The following is a 26655-nucleotide window of genomic DNA, read 5'->3' on the forward strand; positions in this document are numbered from 1 at the left end:
TCTAATTAGCAGCATTCAATTTAGGTAGTTACAATAATTGCAAGTGTGAACCCAGACACTGCGATGTTTAATCTTTTAATATTAAAAAAAACATTTTATTTACATAAATTACAGGAAAGCACACACTGTCACACCAGTCTACATTAACACATGTCCTTTATATTGTGTAGTTGCCTAGTTTTTCATCACGTTCACTAAGGTTAGTCACATATTTTGTTTAACAGAAATGTATTTCATAGCATTTTTTTTTTTTTGTCAATGTCTAAAAACATCTGGATAGATTCACAGCACTCTAAGGACAAGATAAGAACAGCCTTTTTGTTTTGTGTATCACTATTGCTTCACAACCACCCATTTGACAACAAGACTCTGTAGGACAAGGCACAGTGCATTTAATCACATCTATCTGTAAACCAAAGATATCACAGCATATTCAATCTATACAAAAAAAGGCTTTTACATTTCATACATACTGCTCGCTGAAGGAACATCATTTAGCTTTCACAGTTAGGAGTTACCCTGGCCAGTCAGTCAGCCCGACCCCCAGACAGAGTTATCTCTCATGTTTGGATGGCGAGGGGGGGGTTTCCGTCGTTCACGGCCCTGTTTGATGAAGGGATGACTGATGGTGGGATGCTCTCTCGTGTTTAGAGAGGAAACCTTTTTCACAAAGAGGACGTTGTCGAGTCCACCACCTCGCGCCCGTTGCAAACGGCTGGCACGTAGTTAGAGGCTGATCCTGGGGGAATAGAAAGAGCAGTGTTAGCCAGGAGAGAGTTCTTCCACTTGTGTTTGGAAACAGAACTGTTAACCAGAGATAAAGGCTATGAGCAAAATCAATGGTCAGTCATGGGCTTTAAAAGTCTATGCTGAGTAAAGTGTTTGGCTTACATGGAGAGTAACTAAGTTCATCTTCTCAAATACTATAATTAAGTTAATTTTTTTAAATAAGAAATTTGAAATTTACTCTACACAACTGCAAAACATTGACAGGGAAATATTTTCAGTCCACGACATTAATTTGGAACCTGAGTTACAAGTTACTTTGCTGATTAAAGCACAGAAACTAGTTTATAAAAAATGACATATTGTTGGAGATTAAAATGCGCAGTATTATATACTGGATCATGAAGTAACAATGATCCAGTATAATATATAACAATACAACAACCACAGGAAACATATTTTCATACAGCAAATATACTGATAAAGAATATTTTGCTGAAAAGATTTTGTACATTTATTCAAGTATAATTTTGAATGCAGAACTGTAACTGCAGTATTTATATAATGAGCTCATCTAGCTCTGAAATAAAGAAATGCCACACTTGTGTGTGTTTATTCAAACAGATCGTGAATTATTTGTCAGTTTCTTAATAAGCTATAGATAAAACTTGCTCTCATCTCGCATGAAAAGAAACATAATGACTGGATTTTAATTGCTTGGCCGGGGTGATGCAAAACCAGCGAAACAAGCAGAAGCAAAAACAATATTGTCAAGTTTTCATTTTCACGTTTCATTGCTTGTATTTATGTTTAATTAAATAAAACTAATAATAAAAAAACTCAGACATCTGCAACATGTGGCAATACTGTTCAGCTCCAACTTTTGGTTGTGTTTTTTACACAGTTCAAAAAATGTCAAGTGGTTGCAATTCTCCTGTGGATGCACTGATATGACATATCTCATATCGGTTTTTGAAACCTAAACTGCTGCTAGGTATCAGGTTGCAGCTGAAATTGGGAGAAAAATAACTTTATACACGTCAGGAAGATTTCAATGGTCCAGGTCCCTTTTGCCTCTGGCACCTACATCAAAGCAAACCCAACCACGCCCCTGCATAACGGGGGCTTGTGGCTACCTTTAGAGTAGCTGGAGCTGGGGGCCGAGGCAGAGGCGGACACTGTGGCGCTGAAGCGGTTGGCTGTGGCTCTGAGTGTGGTCACATTTTTCTGCGGCTGGAACAGGATGATGTGGATCTTGGGGGTGAAGAGGCAGCCGAGAACCACGGACCCACTCAGACTGACGGAGATGCACATGGTGGTGGTCTGCACCTGGGAGGGGAGACGAGTGGGTGAGGATAAATGTGTCAGTCTGAACTCGGACTGTTGTCTTATCTCTTCAAAAGACTTCATAAAGTTTCTTCAAAGGCCTCGTTCGCCCCTCTCCACCCACACAAACACACCTGTTGCTCGGCTGGAGCCTTGTTTTTAACAAACCAGTTCACTCAGAGTTCTCTGCTGCTCTGGTGACTCCCACATCTAGAGAGGTTTGGGATTTTGTACATAAATCGACGGAAAGTTAATCAGCAACTATTTTGTGAGAGATAAATCATTGAAATAATTCTCTTCCTAGAAGTTTTCACAAACTGCAGCTTCTCATTAGTGAAACAATGTCTTTGAGTTTTGCATCATTAGTTGAACAATCTGAAAATGACAGTTTGAGCTTAAGGAAAATGCGAAAGACATTTTTCAAACCCAGAAGAATACTCCTACTCCTCCTTCCTTCTTTCCCGACTACGTTTGAGAGTCACAAACTTCAAGTTCACCAAAAATGCATGAATGAAAAATCAACGGTATTTTGTTGGTACATTTTTTAACTTCAACTTTGATTTGGTTTCTTGATTCTACATTCTGGTCAAAAGTCATTGCAGATATTATTGTTGTTTTAGTTCAGGTTTTTAATGATGAACGTGGATAATTCTGATGTGACTTTGGCTGAAGAGCAGGAGAAACTCACTGTGAACCAACACAGACCAATTCATTTAACTTTTAGATTTGTTTATTGAGTCTATTTAGTAACAAACAATGGATTTTTTTTATATATGCATAAGTGACCAATTTGCATTAAAACATTTTTTCAAAAGCAAGTTGTAAATGCAACTGCTCCCGTTCTACCTCCTGTCTGTCTACCTGCTATTTGTTGCTATGCGTTTAATGTACAATGAGTTTTCTCACTGCCGGCTGCAGCTGAATGAGCGATGACCATGAACCAAATCAACCAAAACAATGAGCTGAAAGATGCAACAACATCAGAGTTGCATGACGATTATCTTTCAGTTCATCATTAATAGCAACAACTTCCCTGTAGTCTTTAGTTCTATATATGCAAATATAGATTTTTCCACGTGAATAATGCAGTCGCTGCAAAGACCATGTCATCATTATAACATTATCATCCTTTTACAATTATGTGTGAAGTTTTCAGTTATGTATGTTAGCAATTCTAATTGTGCATTGTGTGCATGAATATGTAGAATGTGAAGAAGAAGAAGAATGTGGGGGTAAGCACAGCTGGTAGTCCTGATAGTCCAGGTCTTGTTAGTCACATTTCAGCTGCTAATGTGAGCTGACTGCTGGGGTCATCTTCCTCCTCCCACCCCACTGGTTACCCCTGCAGTCCAGCAACTTCTATTTGCAGAACCACAGCATGAAGTGTAATCCCTCCTAAACATACATCACTGCGGCACCAGTGCAGAAATATGAGAAGAGCTCACACGTTTTAACTTCAAAAATAAGTAATGAAAACACCAGCAGGACTGCGGCTAATGTGACTTCAATTGTCTTCTGTCTGCGGCTCCTTATCTCTTCCAGCTGCAAAATGTCTTTCTAGCAGCTATTTCCATTTAACAGCTTGTTACACAAATAATTATTCAGCACTAATCAGACATGCTGTGGCACTGGAGCCTACTGTGTTCTTATTCTAACACTGAAGGCAAAGAGAATGAGGTTCAAATTTATTTAATGCCTTACTTAGTGCCTTTTTCCATTACATTTCTATGATTGGTTTTATTATTAACTTGATATCACTTTAGCCTTTCGACAGATATTTGCCTTCTAACCTGAACAAATGGCATTTTAGCATTCATTTCAGTCGCTATTTTAATTTACCGCAGTTACTCTTTGAGATTATATTTAACAGTAAAAGTAGGAATGAGTTATTAAACAGTGTATAGTGGGATATCAGAGGAATTTACTTTCTATAAAGATAGTATTTACTTTTAATGTAATAAAAACAATTCGGATGTAACGTAATTTACCCTTTTTCTTTCAGTGTCCATGAGTTCGCTGGGCAACAAAGCTGGTCCCTCATTAGAGTAAGTCTGTGCTATCTAACACTAATTTGAAACGTGGCAACTGAACCCACTCCCATTATCACTGGTGTCCAACAGAACCAAAGTATCAAGGTCTCTGTTGCGCTGCCAAACCTCTCGTTCTCTCCTGCATCCGGCTCAATATTCCAAAAATCTTCAGCCGCTCTCATATAATTCGGACTCAGAAAAGGTACGGGCAGTTTTCCGGTTCGTGGTCTGGGTGCCAGGAAGGCTATTCGCAGCAGACGTGAAAAAGCCTGAGGTACCCCATGATGATATAAAGCTCGTATGAACCTATACCACCACCCCCCCCATCTGTTCGCACAACAAAGGCCTTGTTGCACACCCTGGTCGAATGCTGTGGCAGTAGCCTTGAGTTTGCCCAAGGCACCGGCACTCATAACTTACATGGTCTGTCAGCTTTGTGCCGGATGTTTAGTCTTATTTTTCATACTTTGCGCTGCACGGACAAACAAATCCATTCATCCTTGCAGCTATACATATATTACAATTTTTGTCCTGCTGCAGCTTCGCAAACGGGTCTGGTAATAGTTTTGCATATTCATCCCATTAATTCGTTGTCATTAGTGTGAAGCAGGTTTCATTTCGCCTTTACCCATTCATGTAACGACCACAAACTGTAAGACTTTATCCCCTTGTGGCGGCAGTTATGTCATATTTCTGACTTTTAGAGAAGCAGAGCCACCTAACAAACCAGCGCTCAGCCTCCTTGCTCACAGTTATTTTCTACTACAGGTCCTGATATCGTATGGTTTGAATGGTTAAGGTTTTTAAACATTTAAATTTCTAAAACATTTAGTAATGCTTTAATTCAGTGAATCAGCTTGACACTCATTATTTTCGTCTGTATTTTGAGTCCTTGTCCGTCCCCCGAATCTTTGCTCTCGTCTTGAAAGATCCTTCATGCCACATGAAAAGAAAGCTCTTTCTTTCATGAGTCTGGGTGACAGTGATCAAATGGAATGTGAAAGTGACACCTTTTTCTTTAACACACAAGGGAAAGTCATTTATAAACCTTGTTTACATTATTCCACAGCACTGGGCCTGTGCAGTTTCTAGAAATATTAATTATAAATACTCGACTGACTTCAGAAGAAACAATTTCAGACATAGTTACCCTGTAGTCGCTGGCAGTGACATAGAAGATGGGCTGAAACGCCAGCCAGATGATGCAGGTGGTGTACATGGTGAACCCGATGAACTTGGCCTCATTGAAGTTTTCTGGGCATTTCCGCGTCTTGAAGGCGTAGACGGTGCAGAGGATGATGAGGATGCAGTTGTAGGTGAGGGACATGAGCATGCTGGAGTCCTTGCTGTTGCACTTGAGGGTGACCACGTCTCTCCTCTCAGGGCCCACCTCTTTCCGAACCCCTGGCACCTCCACCAGCAACCAGATGACGGCTACCAGCAGCTGGAGGGAGATAAGAACGCCGCAGATCGCTACCTGGGAGCCGGGGCTGATCAAGCGCGGCCGCTGGGCTCCGTCCTTCACCCCACTGAAGATGCGAGCAATGCGGTTGGTTTTGGTTAGTAGGGCGGAGTAACACACTGCGAACGAGGTGCCCAGGCCGAGTCGACGTAAAGTGCAAACCGCAGTAGAAGGTTTGGCGATATAGATGAAGGTCATGCTGTAGCACATCAACACTCCCAGCAGCAGGATATAGGAGAGTTCACGTCCGCTTGCCTTAACCACAGGTGTCTCATTGTGCTTGAAGAACAGGACCACTACTGACAGAGTGCACAGTATACCAAGGCAGGAGATGGAAACAGGCCCAATGGCCCAGGCATCCTCCCAGCGGATGTACTCCTCGGGCAGATAGTAGCAGCCAGTCAAGTTACCCAGAGGCCACTGACCGAAGCTGCAGTCAGCACAGGTGAACTCATCATGCAGGTACTGGTAGGGCTGACAGGAGATGCAGATCCAGCAGCACACATCTCCGGGCTGCATGCTCTTTATTTCATTCTTCTTGCAGGGGTCGCTGCACTGGGAGGTGGGCGGTACGAGACCACGCCAGGGCACCATGGTGGTGTTCAGGGTCAGGTTATGGTCCCAGTAGCCAACCTTCCTGTAGATGAACTTACCCTCCTCCTTGTGGTAATGAAAGATGTTGTAGCGGCTGATGCTGTCACCGACCAGGTTGAAGCGCACCATGTTCTCTGTGTCTACAGGTCTGAACGGAGCTGATAGGAAGCAAAAACACAGCAACATTAACATTCACAAGTATAACAGCTATCACCTCTACAAGGAAATCAATATATACAATATATATAGCGTATAAAAGGCATATAATAATCTAAATGAGTTATGTGAATGTGTAAATCTGTAAAATCTCTCAGGTTCTTGCTATTTCAGATCAACTAAACGTGGATATTCATTTATCAACATATTATAGATATAGGACTGAATAATCCCCCTCTCATTTATTACCTCATGCTAATTCATGGAATATCTTTTCCTAATTGAATAATTACAAACCCCTTTTTCAATGTAGGAGGCATTTGAAGTCTTAATCCAGTTTCATGCTCATTTGTAACCTACATTTGCTCTGCATTTAATCTACTTAATTTAATTTAATCCTATTTAGCTATTTAAAAATCATATAACATGAAAAATGGCAGATAGAGCACAGGCATGTACTTCTGTTTCCTTTAGTTCTTGTTTCTTACCTTCAAACTTGGTCTTCAGGATGAATTCCTTATAGAACCTTTTGCCGTTACCTGGTTTCATGGCGTCACAGACCTTGGATGTGTTGGAGCATACAGCTTGCCTCATGTTGTGCAGAGCATAGGCCATGGCGTAGACCGCGTTTACCACAAACATGATCTTGGACTCCTGCTCAAAATTTCCGTCTCGCAGGCTGCGTTCGCTGCAGCCGTGCTCCTGGAGGCTGCAGCCAAAGCGGTGCTCCCAGAACTCTTTAAACCACGGGTTCCTTGTGTTGGTGTACGGGTTCAGCTTGGTGAAGTAGTCCTCAAACTCCCTGATTGTGTAGGAGGCCAGTTCAATGGTGAAAGCACCATCTGCTGCGCTCTCGCTGCCCCTCACCACGCTCTCCTGCGCTCCCCATCCATCACTGGCCACCCAGGTGAAGGTGACATTCATGCGATGGGCAGCCACCAGCAGCTCACGAGCGTCTTCACTGCGGGTGAACAGGATGACTACTTTGGCGTTGGACTTTTGCTGCAGGGAGCGGATCACATTGTCATAGCCCTGGCGGTTCATGGAGCGACTCACCTTGGCCGAAGTGGCGATGCAGATTTGGCGAGTGCGGGCCTCCTGCTGGAAGGCATCAATGCCGGTCTCACCGTAGTCACCCTCTGAGGCGACTGTTGAGACGTAGGTCCAGTTGAAGTAACGCAGGATCTCAACCATGGCCTTGGCCTGGTAGAAATCAGGGGGGACGGTGCGGGCGAAGTAGTCGTAGCGGGTTTTGTCACTGAGCTTTGCGCTGGTGGAAGCATAGCTGATCTGTGGGATCTGGAACAGCCGCAGAAGGTTCGCGACCTGGAGAACAAGAGGGAGACTTAGGTTTAATCTCATACTTCCAAAGATTTATTAAGTACTTTACAAGATCTCTGAAGACATGGTATGACATCTGTTCTGTTCACAAGAGTGACCTGAGCATTATTTAAATAATTGTGTTTGAGAAGATTCTAAGTTCAATTAGGACAATATACAGTATCTGTGGAAGGTGTTGTTCCATGAATAGTTTCAGTGCACCTATTACTGAAGGGATGAAACATCATTCCTGTGAAACCTTTTTGCTTATTTGGTGTTCTGACGATGGTGGTGGAGAGTGCTGTCAAATGCCTTGGTCCAAAAGAACAAATGATTCACATGCTATTGATGCTCATCAAACCAGCTAGCGACCCCTCGTGCCCTCTGGATTGGGGGCAAAGTCAATCACAGAAAAGACCACTTCCGTCAGGATAGAAATGTTCCACCGCAGGAAAAAGGGGATCGCTTTACAGTGACCACTCACCCAAACCATGAGAGCACAAAGCCCCCCACAGATCCTCTCATTGTAGGGGGGGGGTCAGGCAATGTGGTGCGTATCATTCTGTTAGTGTATGCAACTCTTGTCCAGAAGGATCAACCTGCACACTGCAAGAAACGGGCGGAACGTGTGAGGGTGTAAGACGTAGCCAAACCTTAACTCTGGATGTTGTATATAGTTTAACACTAATCTTAAATATATGCATTTGATATTATCATTTACTATTGCAGTCATATGAACAAGCCTAATCCTCTTTAGTTTAGTTTTTATAAGAATTGAAGCACCCTCTGCCCGATCTCTTATTTATTTATTTGGATGGAAATTTTGCATATCAATTATTGTTTTAATGAGGGACTTTTTAAGTGTTTTTTTCTGTTCATGATCCCTGCATGCTGTTGCCCCTAATGAGTGCTACGTTTTAACCCCAACGTAACACCCAACCCCATCTCCTACCCCTAACCAGATAACACATATAAGCAATTGGGTAAAATGTTTGTAATTGGCATTCAAGCAGGCCAAAGGTATACATCAGGTGGGAGTGCTTTGTGGCAGGCGATACTTGTAGTACTTTCATTTTATGAAAGTCATCCTGTAATGTCTTATAACCGTGATAAAAGTTTGTCAGTTTACTTTTTCAACAAAATACTGCATCTTTGAGTCGGTTTCCTTTTTAACTTGTAGATATCCAGTTGAAGTGGAGCTATTCAGGCGCACAGCTCCTGTCAGATGGGCTTCAGCTCTGTGACAGAGACTGGCAGCGGAAACAGCAACAAATTCAATGTTCCTCTATCTCAACCTGTTTACTCTGTCAGGGATCCACATCAGCAGCAGCAGCAGCAGCAGCAGCAGCAGCAGAAGCAGAAGCGAGTGCTGCAATCCCCCTCACAGATAATGTCAGATAACAACAGCAACAATGGCACAGAGATGAGAATTTTATCAGGGCATTTTGCTGTTTTCTCACGTTAAGGCCATTCAGTCAAGGCTCGAGTCTCAAGGCAGATTCTTCCAGAAGTTACGACGCCCACATATGCAGACAAATATATCGATTGGCTTGCAGGGGTGATGGCTCGGGCCGAGTTCAACCTGGGGTGATAATTTCTGACTGAAAACTGTCCATGTTGCACACAACATGAAATCACAGCAGCTATTTTCCCCACACAGTGAACTATGACAGAGTGCTGGTGAACAGTTGTCAGTTTGCAGGATTCCTCGTGAGATGCAGTGGTAATTATTGAATACCCATGAGCTTCAATATGACTCCCTCCTTCCTCAGGCATCATTTTATGCCTGGAGGCTTTTCCAAACAGTGGCATCCCAACGGATATAATTGGAACATTCCAAGCCTAAGTTACAGTACAATTCTCCCTTATTACTCACTCAATACAACCCATTAGAACTTGAACAGAGTAAACGATCCTTCACGTCACATCACAAATTATAGTTTCACATGTTCCGTGCTTGTTCTATACATTTTCTCAGTGGTGCCCATCATGTAACTCAGCAGTCTTTTTTTAGCCTCACTAGCAGCGAGGCTGGAGGGATGGAAATGCTGGACAGCTGGATGGTTCACCACCTACAATCAGCCTATTGGATGGATTGACATGATTTCTTTTTCTACAGACATTTACACAAATGTTGTTGATTCCCTTCAGCCAGCACCAAAAATGAGTCAAAGTCATACATATTTAGCAAATATTACATCATCCATAGGATGTATCATGAGCAGATAGAGTAAATTACTACAGGGAATTCTACAAGTGGATAGAAAAGGCTACAACAAAGTATTAGCGCCACTTTAAAAGGGAAAACAATTGATTTTGAGAATAAATATACCCCGAGAATAAAGTCATGATTCTACGGGGGGGAACATCAGAAGATCTGCCTGTTTCTCGTTAGTTAAACTTCAGTATCACAAATAAACAAACTCTAATAATACTCGTCTTTTGGCACCTAAACACCACATTATCATAAGTATCAGGAATTTGAAAAGCTTGTGCAAAAAAGAATCACACAGACTTGGAGGAAATTGTCACTTTGCAGAAGAGCAAATGTTTGGTCGTGGTCGACTGTAAGATGATCCTTTGTTATGTCTGCGTGTGATTCAAAGGGGTTTCCCAGTTTCTCAAGACTCAATCAGACACAGTTCAATATGGTTCCAATACTCGTGACATGAAAGACTGCACAGCCGCTCTGATCCTGGGAGTACAACAACATATTTTCATCGCTATGGGCAGTCTTCATATAAAGTAAAAAATATCTAAACATATACGTTACTATACCATTAGAAAGCATAAACACCACATGGGACTGCAAACACACTGCTTTGAGACAGAAATTACTGACATTAACCCTGAACTGCCCGTGGCCATGTGCTTAACCTCCGTTAGTTAAAACACCCCAGAGACAGGAGCCGACAGAAAACGCAGGCACAGTACAAGCTCTTGAGGGGATGAATACAGTAAATATGATGTATTTAGACAAGCGCACTGCGGCCAGCAGTAGTCCTCTCCAGTGTTTCTCATAGAATATATAGGGCAGAGGTCTCATCAAATTAACCACAGAGAGATGTGATTTCTGTTATTAATGCACAGGGAAGCCTGATTAGAGCCACTGATTCATTCATGTTGCCTGGGATATATGCAGTTTTTGTATTCAGCAAGGTTAACCCGTCTGACTGAGACTGAGTCAGCCGCAAACACTGGCATGTTAATAAGGTGGTTTCCTCTTGCAGGGTTTTCCGACAGCCGCTTGGTCTTCATCAATAGATTCCTGGAGCTGCCTGACAGCGCAGCGTTCAGGACAGCACTGGAGTGTGTGACAGTAACCGTCTGTTCATCCTCGTGTGGTGTTCCCCTCGCACTCTCTCCACCGACGAGTCAGTCGAGACAACACCCACAGCACCGGCTCAGGAGAACCAGGCTGGAAATTTGATCTCAGCGCATGAGACTCGCATGAAACCTGCATTTTCATTTCTTCATTAAGTCCCGTCTCTGCACAGGTGCTTCGCTGACACTACTTTATTCAAGACTTCCATTAGCTTTAATCTAAACCAATACATACCAATAACTTTAGACTTTACCCTCACCTGTCTCTTGTGAAAAAACATACTATTCTTTAGCTTGTGTCGAATACAGCAAAGTAATGGAATTTAAAAACGAGATGCTTTTCATAGTTTAAATCCAAGAGTCCCCAAATGTCACATGGTAACCCAAAAAGAATACATCATAGAGGAATAGGTACACCACAGCCTCGCTGTATGACGTGATCTGATTCGAGTATGTTTTCATATTAACTGCATGAAAATTACGACTCCAAATATGTAGAAACTGAATGAGCCTATTTTTTTGTGTGGGGACAAGTTAAAGAGACTTTAATATGCAAAGAATTGCCATAATTAGACTAATGACCTCATAAGCATTACATGTTGCAGGTTAAATTTAATATATTATGGTGAATACAGTAGCACATTGTATATTTTGTTGTATTATTTAGAAAATACATTTCAAAGCTACTTAAAACCTAATCCAGTCATAGTATTTGTGCTGTATTAAAGGCAGTAATAATGCTGTACAATGGAGTCAGTGCATAAATATTTTAGACAGAGACTAATATTACAGTACAAAATACCGTACGTCATATTATGTCAAGACAAAGAGTCATCCAGGACAAGGCAAGAAGTATTATTACTGGGAATATTATCCAGCTTTTTGTGTCTCAACTATTCTGTCAAATGGGGTATCTACAACGTGAATATGAAAATATAGTTTAATTTGTATTACTATTAATGATTGTAATATTTATATTTTAAACATTAACTCAATATGTTGTAACAATTGGTTTGTAGAATAATCAATACACAACAAGGTTTGTGGCAGATTTAACTTTAAAGATCCTTAGATCATCATCTTAATGCTCATGAATCAAATTCTACTGTAGCCTTTAGTTTGTGGTTGATGTTTGATAAGATGTGTAAGAGATTCATCCTGAGCAGAAGCATTATGGGATTTCTAGCCAGCGTTCTTTTACCAGAACAGATGCACGGATGAAAGACATGAGACAGCTGGAACGTGGGCATGGTCTCTTACTCATGTGTCTGTCATGATTTTTCTTTACATGAAAAGTCCATTTGTATTTCCCCAGGGTCCCTGTGAAGCTGAGTCCTATAGGAGATACAGTAGATGACACAAAGAATGAACCTCAGGATGTACACTGCAGCAGTTTAGCCGCTCACCAGGGAAGCACCACAAACACAATGAGGAATATATACAGTGCACATGGCTGCTGGGTTTAATATAATGTATTCAAACGGTAAAATCTATACTAAACTTACTATGGTGTGAACAGGGTTGTTTTTTAAGTACATCCAATATTGCACACATGTAATAATGTGCAAGCAGGTTTGTGTTTATTGATTATATTCATCAATCTGGATGTTTTTAAACAAACACACAAGTGGCGTTTCAGAAATAACACAATCTCTCTGTTATATGAACATACACATGGATACATGAATGTGTATTTTCACTGAAGTGATAGCTAGATGTTTATCTGATTAGAAAAAGGCACAGATGTTGTCCAAACAGAAGCCAAACTGATCCGTGCCAAGCTTGGGATCGGTCCAATTTGGGAATAAGCTTGTTCAATTTGTGCAGATAATAAATCACTTACATAAAAAGCAAATCACACAATAATGCAGCGAGGAGGGAAATAATAAACATCCTGATAAAGGGCGACCCAGGGTATTAAAAAATTATTCCAAATCTAAAAAAGGTTTTATCTTTCTACGTAAAGTGGCATCAGTTCAAATTAAGATCTTAGAATTGTTTTGTTATGATTACATCATAGTAAAAATAATCCAATCATTTCAATGTAATTATTGTGATATAAGGCAGGAGTGGTAGTCAAAGGCAATTCATGTTTTCCATTATTATCTCAGCCAACGAGGTTATATTTGTGTTTGTCATTTTGTAAATTAGCAGGATTATTCAAAAACTACTGATGAACCATGAAACTTGGTGGAAGGATGTGGAATGGGTGAGGGAAGAGGGGGCGGATAGATTTATTTTTCACTTTCTTTAACATTGTGCCATCGGGAGTTTTTCAACATAATGATTTCTCAGAGAATTATTCGTGGATCTCGGTGAAAAAAACCAGACAGGTTTAAGGGACTGTTATTTATGTGTGTGTTTGCAATTGGTGCAGATCCAAATCCAAATCACGATCTAGTGAATTTAAATGTGATTTCATAAGGGTACTGTTGGTGTAGGAATGCACTCCTCTAGTTTTAATGTATGCAGCCATCTGAAGTTTGATGCAAACAAACTTCAGATCTGGGGGGAAACAGCATCAAGGATAAATGTGTCCCTATAGTGGATTGTGGAGAAATGGCTGAAACAGCAGAGGAGCGGTGTGGGTTAGTATCAAACAAACACTATATTCTCTATGCATATCCACTGGTAACTCTCTCAGAGATAATTTGAGATAAACCCAAGAATATGAGCCCTGTGTTCTCTTCTCTCTCCAAATTGGAAACTGGCACAACTTTGCAGAGCTCTGCATCTCTGACACATTTGCTCTTTTGCATTTGTTTTCTTTTTTCCACCTGATCTCTCGGCTCCAAGTTATTCTTGATATTTTCTTGTTTATATCCTCTGCCAGAGAAGGAAAAAAAAAAATCATAGCAATAGTGGTGCAGCGCTTTTGATAGCCTGTGCCATTTTATTATACTTCCGTTTGATCAGCTACCCATCGGTCCCACAGATGATGGGGATTTTTTTTATTAAAAGCAGCTTGGATTCTACAGAGGTGTAATTTCATGGGAAGATGGGAAGCTATATGTTAAAGCCATTCATTTTATATACAGCGCGTGATTTGTCTCAAATCGTTGCTCAGTAATTGCACTGCTCACAGAACATGTGACTGCTGCTTGAATCTTTATCACATTCAACATGTTTAGCATGTATAAAATACTTTGAACGATAATGTTACATTTGTATAGAAAAAGCTGTACGGTTCCAGCTTGATACATTTTTTTCTCACTATGGTTCATCACCTCTATACTTAGCAGGATTATAAAAAAACTACACAGCCAGCTCCCATGAAATTTGGTGGAGGTGTGAGACATGACCAAGGGCAGAACCCATGATGTGAATCCTGATCAGGGGGCAGATCCAGACATTTTATTTCTCCTTTTTTAACATATAAAGATTTCTCAGAGAAGAATTTATGGATCTTGGGGGAAAGGATATTTATCTGTGTGTGCAATTTGGTGCAGATACAAATAAAACTCAGTAGCAAGTGAATGTAAATGTGGGGACTGTGACTGTGCCTTTGCAGGAGTGTGCTCTCCACTGAGTATCATATAATTTTTTAGTGGCCAACTAATTTACGACAACAAATATAATTTGAAGGAAAGATAATGCAGAATAGATTACTTTGTCTAAGAATGAGGAAAAAAACGTCTCTAAAAAAGAATTTCAATGCTGAATAAAATGTTCGCTAACAATTTTCTCAGTTCTCTCAGTATTAAGTTAAGATTATGGTCTTGTTTTTAACAGGAAACATCCACTGTCACAATCTTTCCCTCACCAAAATGATACGATATGATGATATATGATTACGCAGACCTAAGAACAGCTGGTATTCAGGATGTGAACCTACACCAACCACCTCCTCAAAGCTTTGGTGCAGTACACAGATCATGTAGAGCTTCATTCATTCATTTAAAAAGATTTTACTCTAAACATAATCTGGGGTTTGATTATCTTGTTTTTATTACGACAATATAACTGGTAAAAACAGTTTTGTAAGGTTTAAATATAACTTCTGGGACACAGGTTGATACAGATACAGAAGATAATGGTACAGTGTGTTTAGTTTGTATTTTGGTCTGGTTTCAGTCTTTTGATTTGATCTCATGTGAAGTATTGTTTTGTGGAGGCATGGAGATTTATTTATATATTCCATTTCTTTACAAGCAAACTCAGTGTGCCTCATGACTTCTGCATGTGCAGACACCCACCCACCTAAGGAACACACATCCACACCTCAGACACAAAACACTCACACAAACACAAACACACAAACAAACAAACACAGAGACTGAAAGAGAACAAAGGCCTACAAAAATGATGAGATGCTGAAAGCAGCAGATGCTAACAGTTATGTTGTATGTGAGAACATACTGTATACTGCATGCATACATGTCAGAGGGTCAGAGTGGTCATCAAGGCTAGAAAAGCACTATATAAATACAAACCATTTTACAAACCATTTTATGTATGATCCACACTTACTATTAATGTTTGCATAACAGATAATGCAATGACACAAAGAAACCTGTGTTGATACACTTACATGCATCATTAGGAGCCCTTCAAGGGACCTAGGGGCCCCAGGCTCAAGGGACCTAGGGGCCCCAGGCTCACGGGACCTAGGGGCCCCCTGCATCGAACCAAACCAAACCCCTGGCAGAAAGTTGTGAGTGTTGGTTGAGTTGTTGCAGTTTCCTGCACATACGCGATGACAGAATTTAAGTGGCTCTTACAAAATTGTTGTTGCTGTAGACTTAAGTAATCAGATGTTCTCAGGGGACCCCTCTTAGCTCGGGGGCCACAAGCAATTACCTGTTAGGACTACTCTGTTGCAACGCCCCTGTGCAAAGATGCAGCTCTTCAAAATTAAACTGGAACCAGAAAAACAACAGTCATCAGAACATAAACGTTTGGAGATACTTTTAAGTACAGAGACACATCAGTGAAAAATGTTACTCTTTATTTTTGGCTTTGAACTTAACCTTTAGCCTGTAGTGCTTTTGAAATCAACTCAAATCAGTCCAGTAAGTTTGACTGTTGTTGAGTCTGGAGAGCAGCGGTTCTGTTGCTCAATTTTAAGCAGCATCCTAAATAAACAGCCAGAGATTTCTGAGCAAAGACTGATCACATATTCCTGTCATAGCGTGTGAAAAAACACAACAGCTCTCAGACAGACGAGATGAAGAGAAGTGCGTCTGGAAATCAATATCCAAGCAATATTATTGACCGTGTGGGTCCTGACGGTACCCAGCCTTCTAGTCGGTACAATGTTTCCCCTCACTGTGAATGACATTCGGCTGTGCTAATTAGGGAGCCAAGCTATGTTCTGCGAATGTGCTAAAATTTACAGTTCAGAAATAACAGTTTCACAGCGAGGAGGAGGAAGAGGAGGAGGAGGAGGAGGAGGGGAGAGTTGAGGGGAGTTCAGCTTTATTATCACATATTAAACAAGAACCTTTTGAAGTTAACACCAAAGCAGTTTTTTTTCTCTTCTTTCACCCGATGCACTCCGTGAAGACGGAAACACAATGAAGACGGAGCCCTCCTCACTTCCTCTGCAGACTTAATAAACCAGCGCAAACCAAAAATATTAAACATCAATATACAATACGACAAAAGAACAGATATAACCTCTCACGACCTCAAATTTATGAGGACCTTCCCAGCTGCTGCAGCAGAGGCAGGACAGAGTTTGTCTAATGGTCTTAAAGGATTCTGTGGGATTTTATTTTTGAAGTACAAGTTTGAGTATATTAACCTTTTAGGAGACTTCTCAGTAGCCGTCATTTGAAATGAAAAACAGTTCGTGTATCTCATATTATATGTTACATTTACAGAAGGTAGTTTCCTGAACTAGAATCTCAGTTTTTTTATTGCTGCAATAATACTTTTTTTTCTTTTTCTGTGCGTGTGTGTGTTCAATTATTCAATTTCAGGATGCACAGTACGAGTGTGTATTTGTGCTGGAAAAGTTGTGATTATGCCTCTAAGTACCTATCATGATGTGTGGCTGTGGCAGTATAGTGACTTGTACATTTGAAAATACAGAAAAATACAGATTGTCTTTAAATGTTACTTTTGCTGAAAGTGTGGGCCTATCTGAGAATTATTTCTCTACAATGCCCATTTAAATTCGTAGCTGTAAAATGCGTAGGCTGTTAGGAATGAGTCATGACTCTTGGTTCGCTCTAGGTTCTGTACAGGTAACTTCCGAGAAGGCATTTAAGACTATTTCCCAACAATTAAACTGTGAGAAGACAGAACAAGGATGAAAAACATGTACCAGGATGAGTAAGATGGTGATGAAAAGCCTCCTGAACACTGCTCGGCTAATTATGAGAGAATCCTTTTTAGGGCTGAGGAGAAACTGGCTTGTCTCCAGTTATCGTTCCCACATCTTGTCCTTGGACCCAGTCACATGCAGCGTCAGCCTCCACACGCAGGTGGACACATCGTCGCCAGCCAACGGAGATGCACCCCAGAGATGGGAAAAGCAGCTCCTCTCAAACTGCCCTGAGACCATCACTGGCACAGTTTTATAACACCAAGTGTTTCTCTGGGATTGAAAAGGGCTGTTTAAACCAATGACCTCTCAAAGACAAAAAAATAAAGAATCCCACCATGGGCTGCTCACCGCTCTCACAGCTCCATTCACTAACGTGCCCAGTAACTGGACGTGCCTACAATGAGACGTTTGAGGATAATGACAGTAGAGGTATGTATTCAAATTCATGCAAAAACTATCAAAAGACTTTCCTTTTGAATCTCTGTGACTGTGTGGTCGCTGTCGACTCATTCACACAGACAGCCCTTTTCACGCTTCTTAAAAAACATGCTGTTCTTTTGTCAAAGCATCCTCAACATTACAGGAGAGGACCCTCCATATTCTCCACCTCTTTCCGAGAGAGGGAGGCCTGCGTTTAATGAGGGCTTGTAATGATTCCAGCATGGTGAGGTGGTTGTGCTCATTGCAGTGCCACTCACCATTCAGCTTCAACCAGCTGACACGGAGCATTCACCACTGCAGACTCCTGGCAACAACTTATCTAAGGTTGGATTGTATCCTGGTGTTTCGGCACAAACTAACAAAGGAATCCCAGAGTGCTGCAGCACTCAACCTATTCAAAGAATAAGTGGTTCCCATATATTACTTTAAGTGTCTCGAAATTTGAGCACAAATGAAATACCAATTCATTTTATATTCTCCCAAAGGGAACGCTGTGAGAATTACAAATGCATTTGGTTAACAGGAGCCACCTTTGTCAATCTTTATCAAATGTGAGATGTTGGTGGAGGTTATAAAGCTGTATGAAGAATTTGTAGATTCAAAAACACTGTGATGGAAGTGGAAGATTGTTTTATAAAGGTCAGAATCCCTCCTTGGTCTGTGATGATATGAACAAACATTATTACAGCTTTCGATAAATGTTGAAAATCAACAAATGATCATCAAGTGTAAACTATCTGAGGAGTAACTAGTATTTGTACATTAGTGTGACAATGACATTGTAACTTCTCTTTTAGGTGACTGTTAATACTTGAGAGGTTTCATAGTGTAATGGGCATAATAGGCTTTAACTTAAGCCAATGTGCATTTGTTGTGTTTTTAACTCTTGTCATGTGTTGTTTTCTATTTGGTCCTGTTGCAACTTTTTAAATCATATACCAGGATTTGGTTTATATTGTGTTATGTTTGGACTAAAATACATAGTTTATTTTATACTGTTTTATACATATGGACTAAAATACATTGTTTATCTTAAGTTGTGTTATATATATGAACTAAAATACATTGTATATCTTATATTGTGTAATATACATGGACTAAAATACATAGTTTCTCTTATATTGTGTTATATATGGGGTCAAATACATTTTAGCTATTTTTCCTAAATGTGTTTAATATGGATTTTGACACACTTGAGTCATTTACCTATATTTCTTTTCTTTAATATTGTGTTATATATATATATGGGTTAAAATAAATGATAACATTCACACAACATTTATATTATTTACTTAAGTTCAATCAACCCTGATGTACAATATGCACCTGATACATCTGAAACTGAATTATTCCACGACACACTTGTTAACTTAACATTTTCAGCAGCTTTGCACGTGGATTATAACGTCATATCCACACAGTAGTATGTACCATGATTAGAATGCATAAACACTGCAGCATGATCGTGAATAGTGATTTAGTCATCAGCAGTTTTTCCGGTAATAAACATGAAATATTTATGAAATGCTTACTCTTTTCAGTGAGCTTTAATACCCATTCAAACATTCATCCTTATAGAGCTGGGTGCTGTTAAAGCACGAATCTGGTAATGTTTTCTTTCTCACAAACTTTTTAAGGTGATGAAATTTTATTATTTGAACAGTCCAAATTTAACAACCCCTCAGTGTGATGTAACAACTGGGGGAAATAAGTTAGAGGGCAGGGTCAGTGACATTATCAGCCAATCACAACAATAGTTTAATTAAAACAAAACACATTGAAAAAAACCTTTGGGAAAAGAAATGCCACCATTGTTCTTTAGAGACAAATTCATACTAGAGCAAACGTAAAAACAAAGTATAAACCAAACATCAAATATGTAGAAAACATAACTATGATTTGCCTTAGCTATTCACATATATTTGACAGAACATCAGTGGTGTTTTTGGAAGAGCTCAGATTTCAGCATAAACCACTTTTTTATTTGATAATATGCTTAGTATGGAAAACTGTATCACTGGACTGTTCTTAAAGTAAGTTTAGTCTCTGACTAAACCAAGCATTAGCTACAGCTACTCACTTCATGACAGATAATGAACTTATTTGATAAATAAAATCAATTAATCCAAGTTGACTCTGTGTGTGTGTGTGTGTGTGTGTAGTTTATAGAAAGTGTAGCCAAATTAGGCCCACACACTTTCTCTCACTAACACCCAGTGCATCATGGTAAGTATGGTGTGTGAAGGCAATCAGAATTAATTAATTATGCTCATAGCCTGTAGCAACATTTCATATGTGTGTGAAAGGTCAGTTTTCTCTGCAAGGTGGAAATGAAGTAGCTCACAGAGTTCATGGACGTCTCTGTGAATGTTGATGCTTCAAACGGAATCAGTTGGATTCTCAAACCAGCCAAAGCAAAACCTTGTTTGTTTCTTCTCCGGCTCAGTAAAAGTGGAGTCAAGGCATTTTTGGTTGTTATCTAGAGTTGTAAATGTGTGTGTGTGTGTGTGTGTGTGTGTGTGTGTGTGTGTGTGTGTGTGTGTGTGTGTGTGTGTGTGTGTGTGTTGATTAGTAATGTTTATCCATCTCTAAGCATATGAATGCATGAATGAATAATGAATGATTTAGTAAATTAGTTGTGGGTTTTCTCTGAAGTATAAAAGTTCTTCAAGTTGCTAAAAAGTAGCAAAATCCTTGAAATATGTGTGTGAAACTACTGCTTTGCAATTAACTAGAGGGACTAAATACACAATTAAAACATAATGAATTTGGTTTAGGAGAAGATGAAGCGTTTATTGAGTTAAAACATTACTCAAACCAAGAGATCCCAACTACAGTATATTGCAAGACAACAGTGTGTTTTCAGTCGAGGTCAGTTTGGTAATTTGCTGGATTTTGTCTTTGCCAATAGTGTTTACATCCATTGTTAACATTCACACTTATGTCAGACACATGCGGATTAGGTTATGGCGTGGTTAAGGTTGTGGTTATGGCTAATGTGGTGAAGTTATGGTTGGGGTAAGCAACTTAAAGACGTTGTTACTGTTAGAGTAGGATTGTAGACGATAGATCCAATCGCTGAGAGAAGTTATAATGTTCAGTTTTGGTTTAAACAGTTTTAAAGACACAATTTTCTAAAAAGGTTGTGATGCTGTTGAAGTGTATTTCATTGTACAGAGAGGAGTTTGTTGTCTTTAGACATTGATATGAATGTGGTTGACATAATAATAGAACCACCTGTCAGTGTAGTGCAGTAATGTGCTAGAGCAGCTCCACAAACTACAACCCCCCGAATTATCTGTTGAATCCACACTTCTGAAAATCAGTTTGGACAAAAACAGAGCAGAACCATTGAGGATTTGTCTTTGCAGCACTACTACAGAGTAATATTAATGAACTCTGGGCTCCAGTGTGAAAGTCAGATGCTCATCCACCACCCCAACTGCTATTTACCTTTGCTTTCCACCTTGATTTGTAGAGAACATACGCATAAGAAAATATTCAGCAGTTATTATCCAGTAAAAATGGGATCCTTAGAGACAGTGGCAAAAATGTAATTCTGATATCAGTATTTTTTCTTCATTATAAACTTCCAGTACATGTAGATTATAATTTGTTTCATTTGCATCTTACACCACTTAATTGGAATAATGCTGCCTTGATTGCTGCATGTGTAGCTATTTTGTGTACATGCTAACAAATGCAACCACACACAAAACATGCGAGTTAAAATTCATTTAATCTACCTGAATGGAGACGTCGCTGTAAGATCCTCCGATGACCCCGGAGATGGCGAGTGGAACCTCATTTTGGATGGGCCTGGAGCCGTCTGGGCAGATGAAGCCTGGATCTTGCACCTTGGTTAGGGAGGCCCTGACAAAATCTAGGGACTGCTCCAGAGCGTAAGTGTCCTTCGAGCAGGTGTCGAGAATGTGGGCCCCCAGCCGGAGTCCGGGAAGGATCTGATCACTGGAGTTAATCTCATCGAGTGCCAGCAGCATGGCCTCCAGTCTCTGGATTCCCCTCTCCTCATTGATCTTACCGCAGTCCTCCATCCCGTCACCTTTTTCGTGCACGGGGAACAAGCCTCCAATCACCAAGTCCCCCTCCATGATAATCTCACGTTTGGCTGCGGGAGGTAATCTGGAGATGTTGGGCAGGACTCCTCGTATCAGCAGCTCCAGCAGGAGCATGTGGAGAGGCCAATAATTGGCAGAGTTGGCCAACGACCTGGGGCAGAGCACAAGCATGGCAGGAGCAGGTAGTGGGGCTCAGCTGGTTGAAGTGGCGAGGAGCAGAGGCTTACAGAGTCTGGAGGGGGATCACTTTCAAGTCGCCTCTCAGTGGATGAGGCATGTTTGATATTTCCTGGATGAATGAAAGGAGAAACGATTTACCCAATTAATGAAACCTATCATTGTGAACTATCTATCTTTTGATGTTGAACAGCATTTATGAGGAGATCAAAACTCAGCAGGGAAATAACACGATCGTATTATTGACGACCGCTAAAATTGGTTTCATTGGTGCCATTACTCTCCCAGGTTTTTACCCACTGTGTTAATCAAAGGTATGAAACAGTCACATGAAGGTGAAGGTGGCAGTTTTAATAAGTTCTCCTTAGTTTTATCATCAATTTTTACCTGAGCTGCTTTTTCTCAGCTTACTACGAACTACAAAGATGTTACGCATAAATATCATCAGGCTCTTTAAACCTGACATACTATATTTGTCAGGAGGGTGAGTTATGTTTTAAAACAGAAGTCCAGCGGACTCTTCTCTCTGTGGTTCCTGCCACTTTATCTGAAAGATAAACACGGAGTTATCGCCAAAGAGTGACCACATCAAACATTCATGGATATTTAAGGCACCTCTCGAGTGAAACGTAATTTCCAAGGCTTACAACCGAGATATCACCTAGATGGTGGATCTCCTCAATGGCTGGGGTTGCCATGGAAACATGGTGGGTAAAAAAAAAAGGGTTGGACTGCAGGGAAGTGGGCAGTGAGACATGTATGCTAATAAAGATTCCTATCGTGGCGAGGTTACAGATTTAGATCTCACCGGGAGCCGTCTGATCAGGGTGGTGGGTCGGTTCAGTCTCACAGAGAGGGAACCAATCCTGTCTCCGTCCAACACACAGTCATTCATTACATTCATCACACATACAAACAAGTTCAGCAAACATGTTTATTCATCAGGGGCGATGGATCTTCCCAGGATTATTATCGATGTATCGTAACCAACAGCAGCATCGTATTGCAACAGAAATTCCCCAGGAATCTGTTTTGTTTGATTTGAGCGGATGCTTGCTGATAAACCCACAGAGCTTTGCTCCCAGTTTGAACTATTCAACATTCTGCAATTCCCCGCCATTAACAAGCACTGGGAAGTTTGTTGCTGACTTTTCCTATTATGTCACACAGTTTTGTCACTGATTGCAAAACTACGTTAAAACTTCTAGACCCAGATATAAATTTAAGTCATTTCATTCAACCTGGGTGTTTCCTGTTTTCGAAGCTCAAAGAGGCAGAAACCCCCGCAGAGGGGTGCACAGGGGTAGGGTTAAAAAAACACCAGCTTCTGCAGCTGCACCCAGAGAAGTTCATTTGCTGTGTTGTGTGCGTGTGAAAGCATGTTTTTCAAGGGACATTTGAAGAATAGCCTGTGATGTTCAAGGAGCAGTCGGAGCATTAAAAGAGCAACATGGAGGAAACGAGGGGAAAGGTGCAATGAATGCTGATCTCAAATATTACATCAGGCTGTTGATGAATCCATCAGCGGCAAAGAGGATTACACACGTGAAGCCACGATGTAAAATCCATCTGCTCTCTACAGTATAGGTGCAGATTCTTACTCCTGCATCACATTTATCCTATCAATAGAGCCAAGGTGAGAAAGTAACTTGGAGAGTTCAACATTAAGAGTCTAATTGCTCCTCTGTGCTGTCTCTTAGAGCAGATGGGGGCTTTCTAGGTGCTATGACTGGGTCACAGTGTGAATTAATGGGGCAATAAGGAACAGCCAATTAGGCGGGCCTATGCAAACGTGGGCCAAAGTGAGGTTGGAGGTCCAGAAGAGCCCCTCAGAACCCCCTTTAAGATGTGCAAATAAACATGGACATGAAATACAGCCATCAAAAACCACGCTACCCACCAATTATTGGAAACGCTGATTGATAAGCAGCGGCGGTCTTATCAGCTTGCATGAGCGTTAAATCTCAGCTCTCTGCTCAGTTGTGAAGTGGCTTCTATCGGGCCCGGATCATATCATTAAAACTATCTTGATGTGGAAACGGCTGTCACACTCGCACACAGCAGCCAGGCGAATCGCACTCGCTCCCCAGCTGTCTTCGCACAATATTCCCTCTGAAAGGCGAGTTCAAAAAGAAACAGCAGTGTGCTTTACTCAGCTTTGAACCAGCAGCTAATGCATTACTACTCCCGCCCAGGCGCAAGAAAGGATTTCTCCAACATTAGCATAAAGATGCTTTGAGAGAACATTCCTTATTGTCCATACACAGCATATAGCTCGTGTGTATTGTATGACTCACAGCAGAGTAAACTGTCAGCAGTGACTGGCACATACAGTCATATAACGGACAGCACATGTCTTGATGGAGAAATACAAAGATATACATGAGGGGAGAATGAGCTGAAGAGATGGTTTCTGAGTTCAATTAATATCTGATGTGCTATTTAACACCATGATGATGGTCACATATCATTTCAATACCTGAAGCGTTTAGACTTTGCCATCACCTTTGATCGGCACATTTGCACTTGTGCCGGACACTTGAACGTACGTGACATGACATCAAATTGGTATAATCCACGACACGTAAAGCATTAAGCCCGATGAGTGATAAGAGCCTATAAACACAGCACTTGTCCCACAGGATTTACAGAAACTGTGACTAACACAGATGGGACAATCATTTACACCAGAGTGTTTTGTCATTATTCACTCGGCACATCAACAGATTCTCACATGAAGCTGAAGAACTGAACCATTCGGCCAGAAGACACACGCTAAATTAGCGTTTGCTTTATAAAGGCCAAGCATCAGTTTGTCTGGGGGCATATACATGATGACCTTTGATTATCGTCACTCTGAAGTTAACCTAGCTGTTCAAAGCACGAGACCTTTCATTTCCTCTAATGACAAACAGGCGAAGAAGTAACTGCAGCTGCCATAACTGCACTAATGATTCCCATCACTGCATCATCTCCAGCAGGGACACAGTTGATCCCTCCACCTGGACTTGTCAGCTGAAGGAATTAGGACGCCTCTGAGGTGGCGAGCAGCCCGCTGATTGTTTGACCGTACATCAAGTGCAGCATTTTATTAAAATAGCACAGACAGATCTGGTTGTCAGCCTGTTTGACTCCCCCCAAAAACTTGAATCTGGGATTTTTACTGCGCTGATATTCCACCTGGATCTGTATTCATCACAAGTCGAGACTGAGAGACAAAGTGCGGCTATATGAGAATCCGACAACAGATTGTCTCTTGGCTTTTGGGCACCGTGGGTTGCACCATCTAATAATAACCCGATAATAACATTAATCACAGTCATGGAGGTGTGTCTCCTTTAACTTACACCTTTTACATTAAATAGAAATCCCCCTGCTACATCACATCCTGTCTGATTCAGTGACAACAATGTGATGCGTGCAAAGGGAGAGGTTGATTCAGTTTTTCTTTTTTATTATTTTGCACACACAACCTTACAAACTGAAATCAGCCCTATTACTTCTCAGAGCAGGACACATTGTATTTTTAGGGTACTGTCTGAAAACTAACGCTCTGATTGGTTTGAAAGGAGCCAGTAATAGGCTATATTAGATTATGCAATGTTTTTTAATTGAGACTGTGGAGGAACACAGAAGGACAATAGTTTGCTGTATTCCTACTGTATGTGTGCAAGTAACCAGTCACACTCAGGTGATAGATCTTCCAATAATAAAGTAAACCATTAGAAGTTCAGTTCAATTTCACTGGTGGTTATTGAGATGAGATGCCAGGTGGTATAGTGAATAAACCGACATGTGGCTCTAATACCTGACCTAATAATGAATGTATTTTCATTTAAGTTGAGGTTATGGGATGCAGGATCAAATGAGGAGGATTTTGCTACAAATAATTAAAAACTGCAGACATCAGAAACATGCAGAGACAAAGTCATTTCAGAGTGGAGAGAACAAGCACATCTCTAAAAGATCTTACTAATAAATAGATGATACCTTACCTGGTTGTAGCACTGGGTGTCTCTCGCCAGATCTGACTGCAGGTCTCTTTTCCCAACGTGGAGAGCTTCATGTGACGAGCACGGTCCAGATGTTGTTCACTTTGAGCATGTTTGCCAGGATCTGTCCTTGGTTCTGAAGTGTTGCTCGCACTGGCACCGGTCTGACAAACTCCTCTGCGTGTGCGCGCTCTCCAACTTGTGCCGGCAGCCGCCCCGATGTGCACAATACGACGGACACAGCCTGAACCGCCCGGGTGCTCATATGTGTCCAAAAGCATCGGCGGGAATGACGCTCCACGGATCCTCTGTTACTGTCAGCAGCGGCAGGAGGCGAGTGAATCTAATATGAAATTATATTGGATGGTATATTTGTTTTTTTGCATTGCATTCGTAGGCGCGTTCCATCAGAAAGTTAATCGACTTCAAAATAAGAGCTGAGGAGGAGTCCTGCTGTAGCGCGGTGGGATCGCTGCGCACATGCGGCCGCTCTGTGCCGCTCCGCAGCCAAGAGTGCGGCGCGTCGACGCCGTGCGCTGCGCTCTGCTCTCACCAACCCGACCGTGCTTCATGAGGTTTGCAAGTTCCAGCTCCGAAATGGAACTCCAGCAATAATGAGACCTAATTTAACCAATATAACGTGTTTAAGAATAAAGAATGAAGAAGGTGCATAAATAAAAGAATCCCCAAATCCCTGTCTCCAACTTCTGGGTCTGTCTGTGTGACGCATCCCCCGTGGAGCTGCTGGTGTGGG

The 26655-nt window shown here is 41.1% G+C and overlaps 1 protein-coding gene across 1 annotated transcript; it reads right to left on the bottom strand.

Annotated features, from left to right (window-relative positions):
- Positions 1 to 62: 62 nt before the first annotated feature.
- grm2b (glutamate receptor, metabotropic 2b) lies at positions 63 to 26655 on the bottom strand. The gene is made up of 6 exons (XM_034586332.1): positions 25905 to 26655; positions 21400 to 22021; positions 6783 to 7620; positions 5233 to 6296; positions 1863 to 2055; positions 63 to 739 (listed from the first exon to the last, which is right to left on the bottom strand). Exons 2-6 carry the CDS (start codon positions 21901 to 21903, stop codon positions 666 to 668), a joined length of 2673 nt encoding a protein of 890 aa, XP_034442223.1. The 5' UTR covers positions 21904 to 22021; positions 25905 to 26655; the 3' UTR covers positions 63 to 665.

The sequence above is a fragment of the Hippoglossus hippoglossus genome, chromosome 5 (genome assembly GCF_009819705.1).
Source record: "Hippoglossus hippoglossus isolate fHipHip1 chromosome 5, fHipHip1.pri, whole genome shotgun sequence".
NCBI classification, from domain to species: Eukaryota; Metazoa; Chordata; class Actinopteri; order Pleuronectiformes; family Pleuronectidae; genus Hippoglossus; species Hippoglossus hippoglossus.

Bases quoted from the DNA above. Each gene is read 5' to 3' on its own strand.
- grm2b (XM_034586332.1), bottom strand. From the start codon at position 21,903: ATGCTTGTGCTCTGCCCCAGGTCGTTGGCCAACTCTGCCAATTATTGG. The intron at 2,056-5,232 runs GTAACTATGTCT...CTCCCCTCCCAG, and splicing joins TCACTGCCAGCGACTACAGG to GTGCAGACCACCACCATGTG. The intron at 740-1,862 runs GTAGCCACAAGC...CTATTCCCCCAG, and splicing joins CAGCTCCAGCTACTCTAAAG to GATCAGCCTCTAACTACGTG.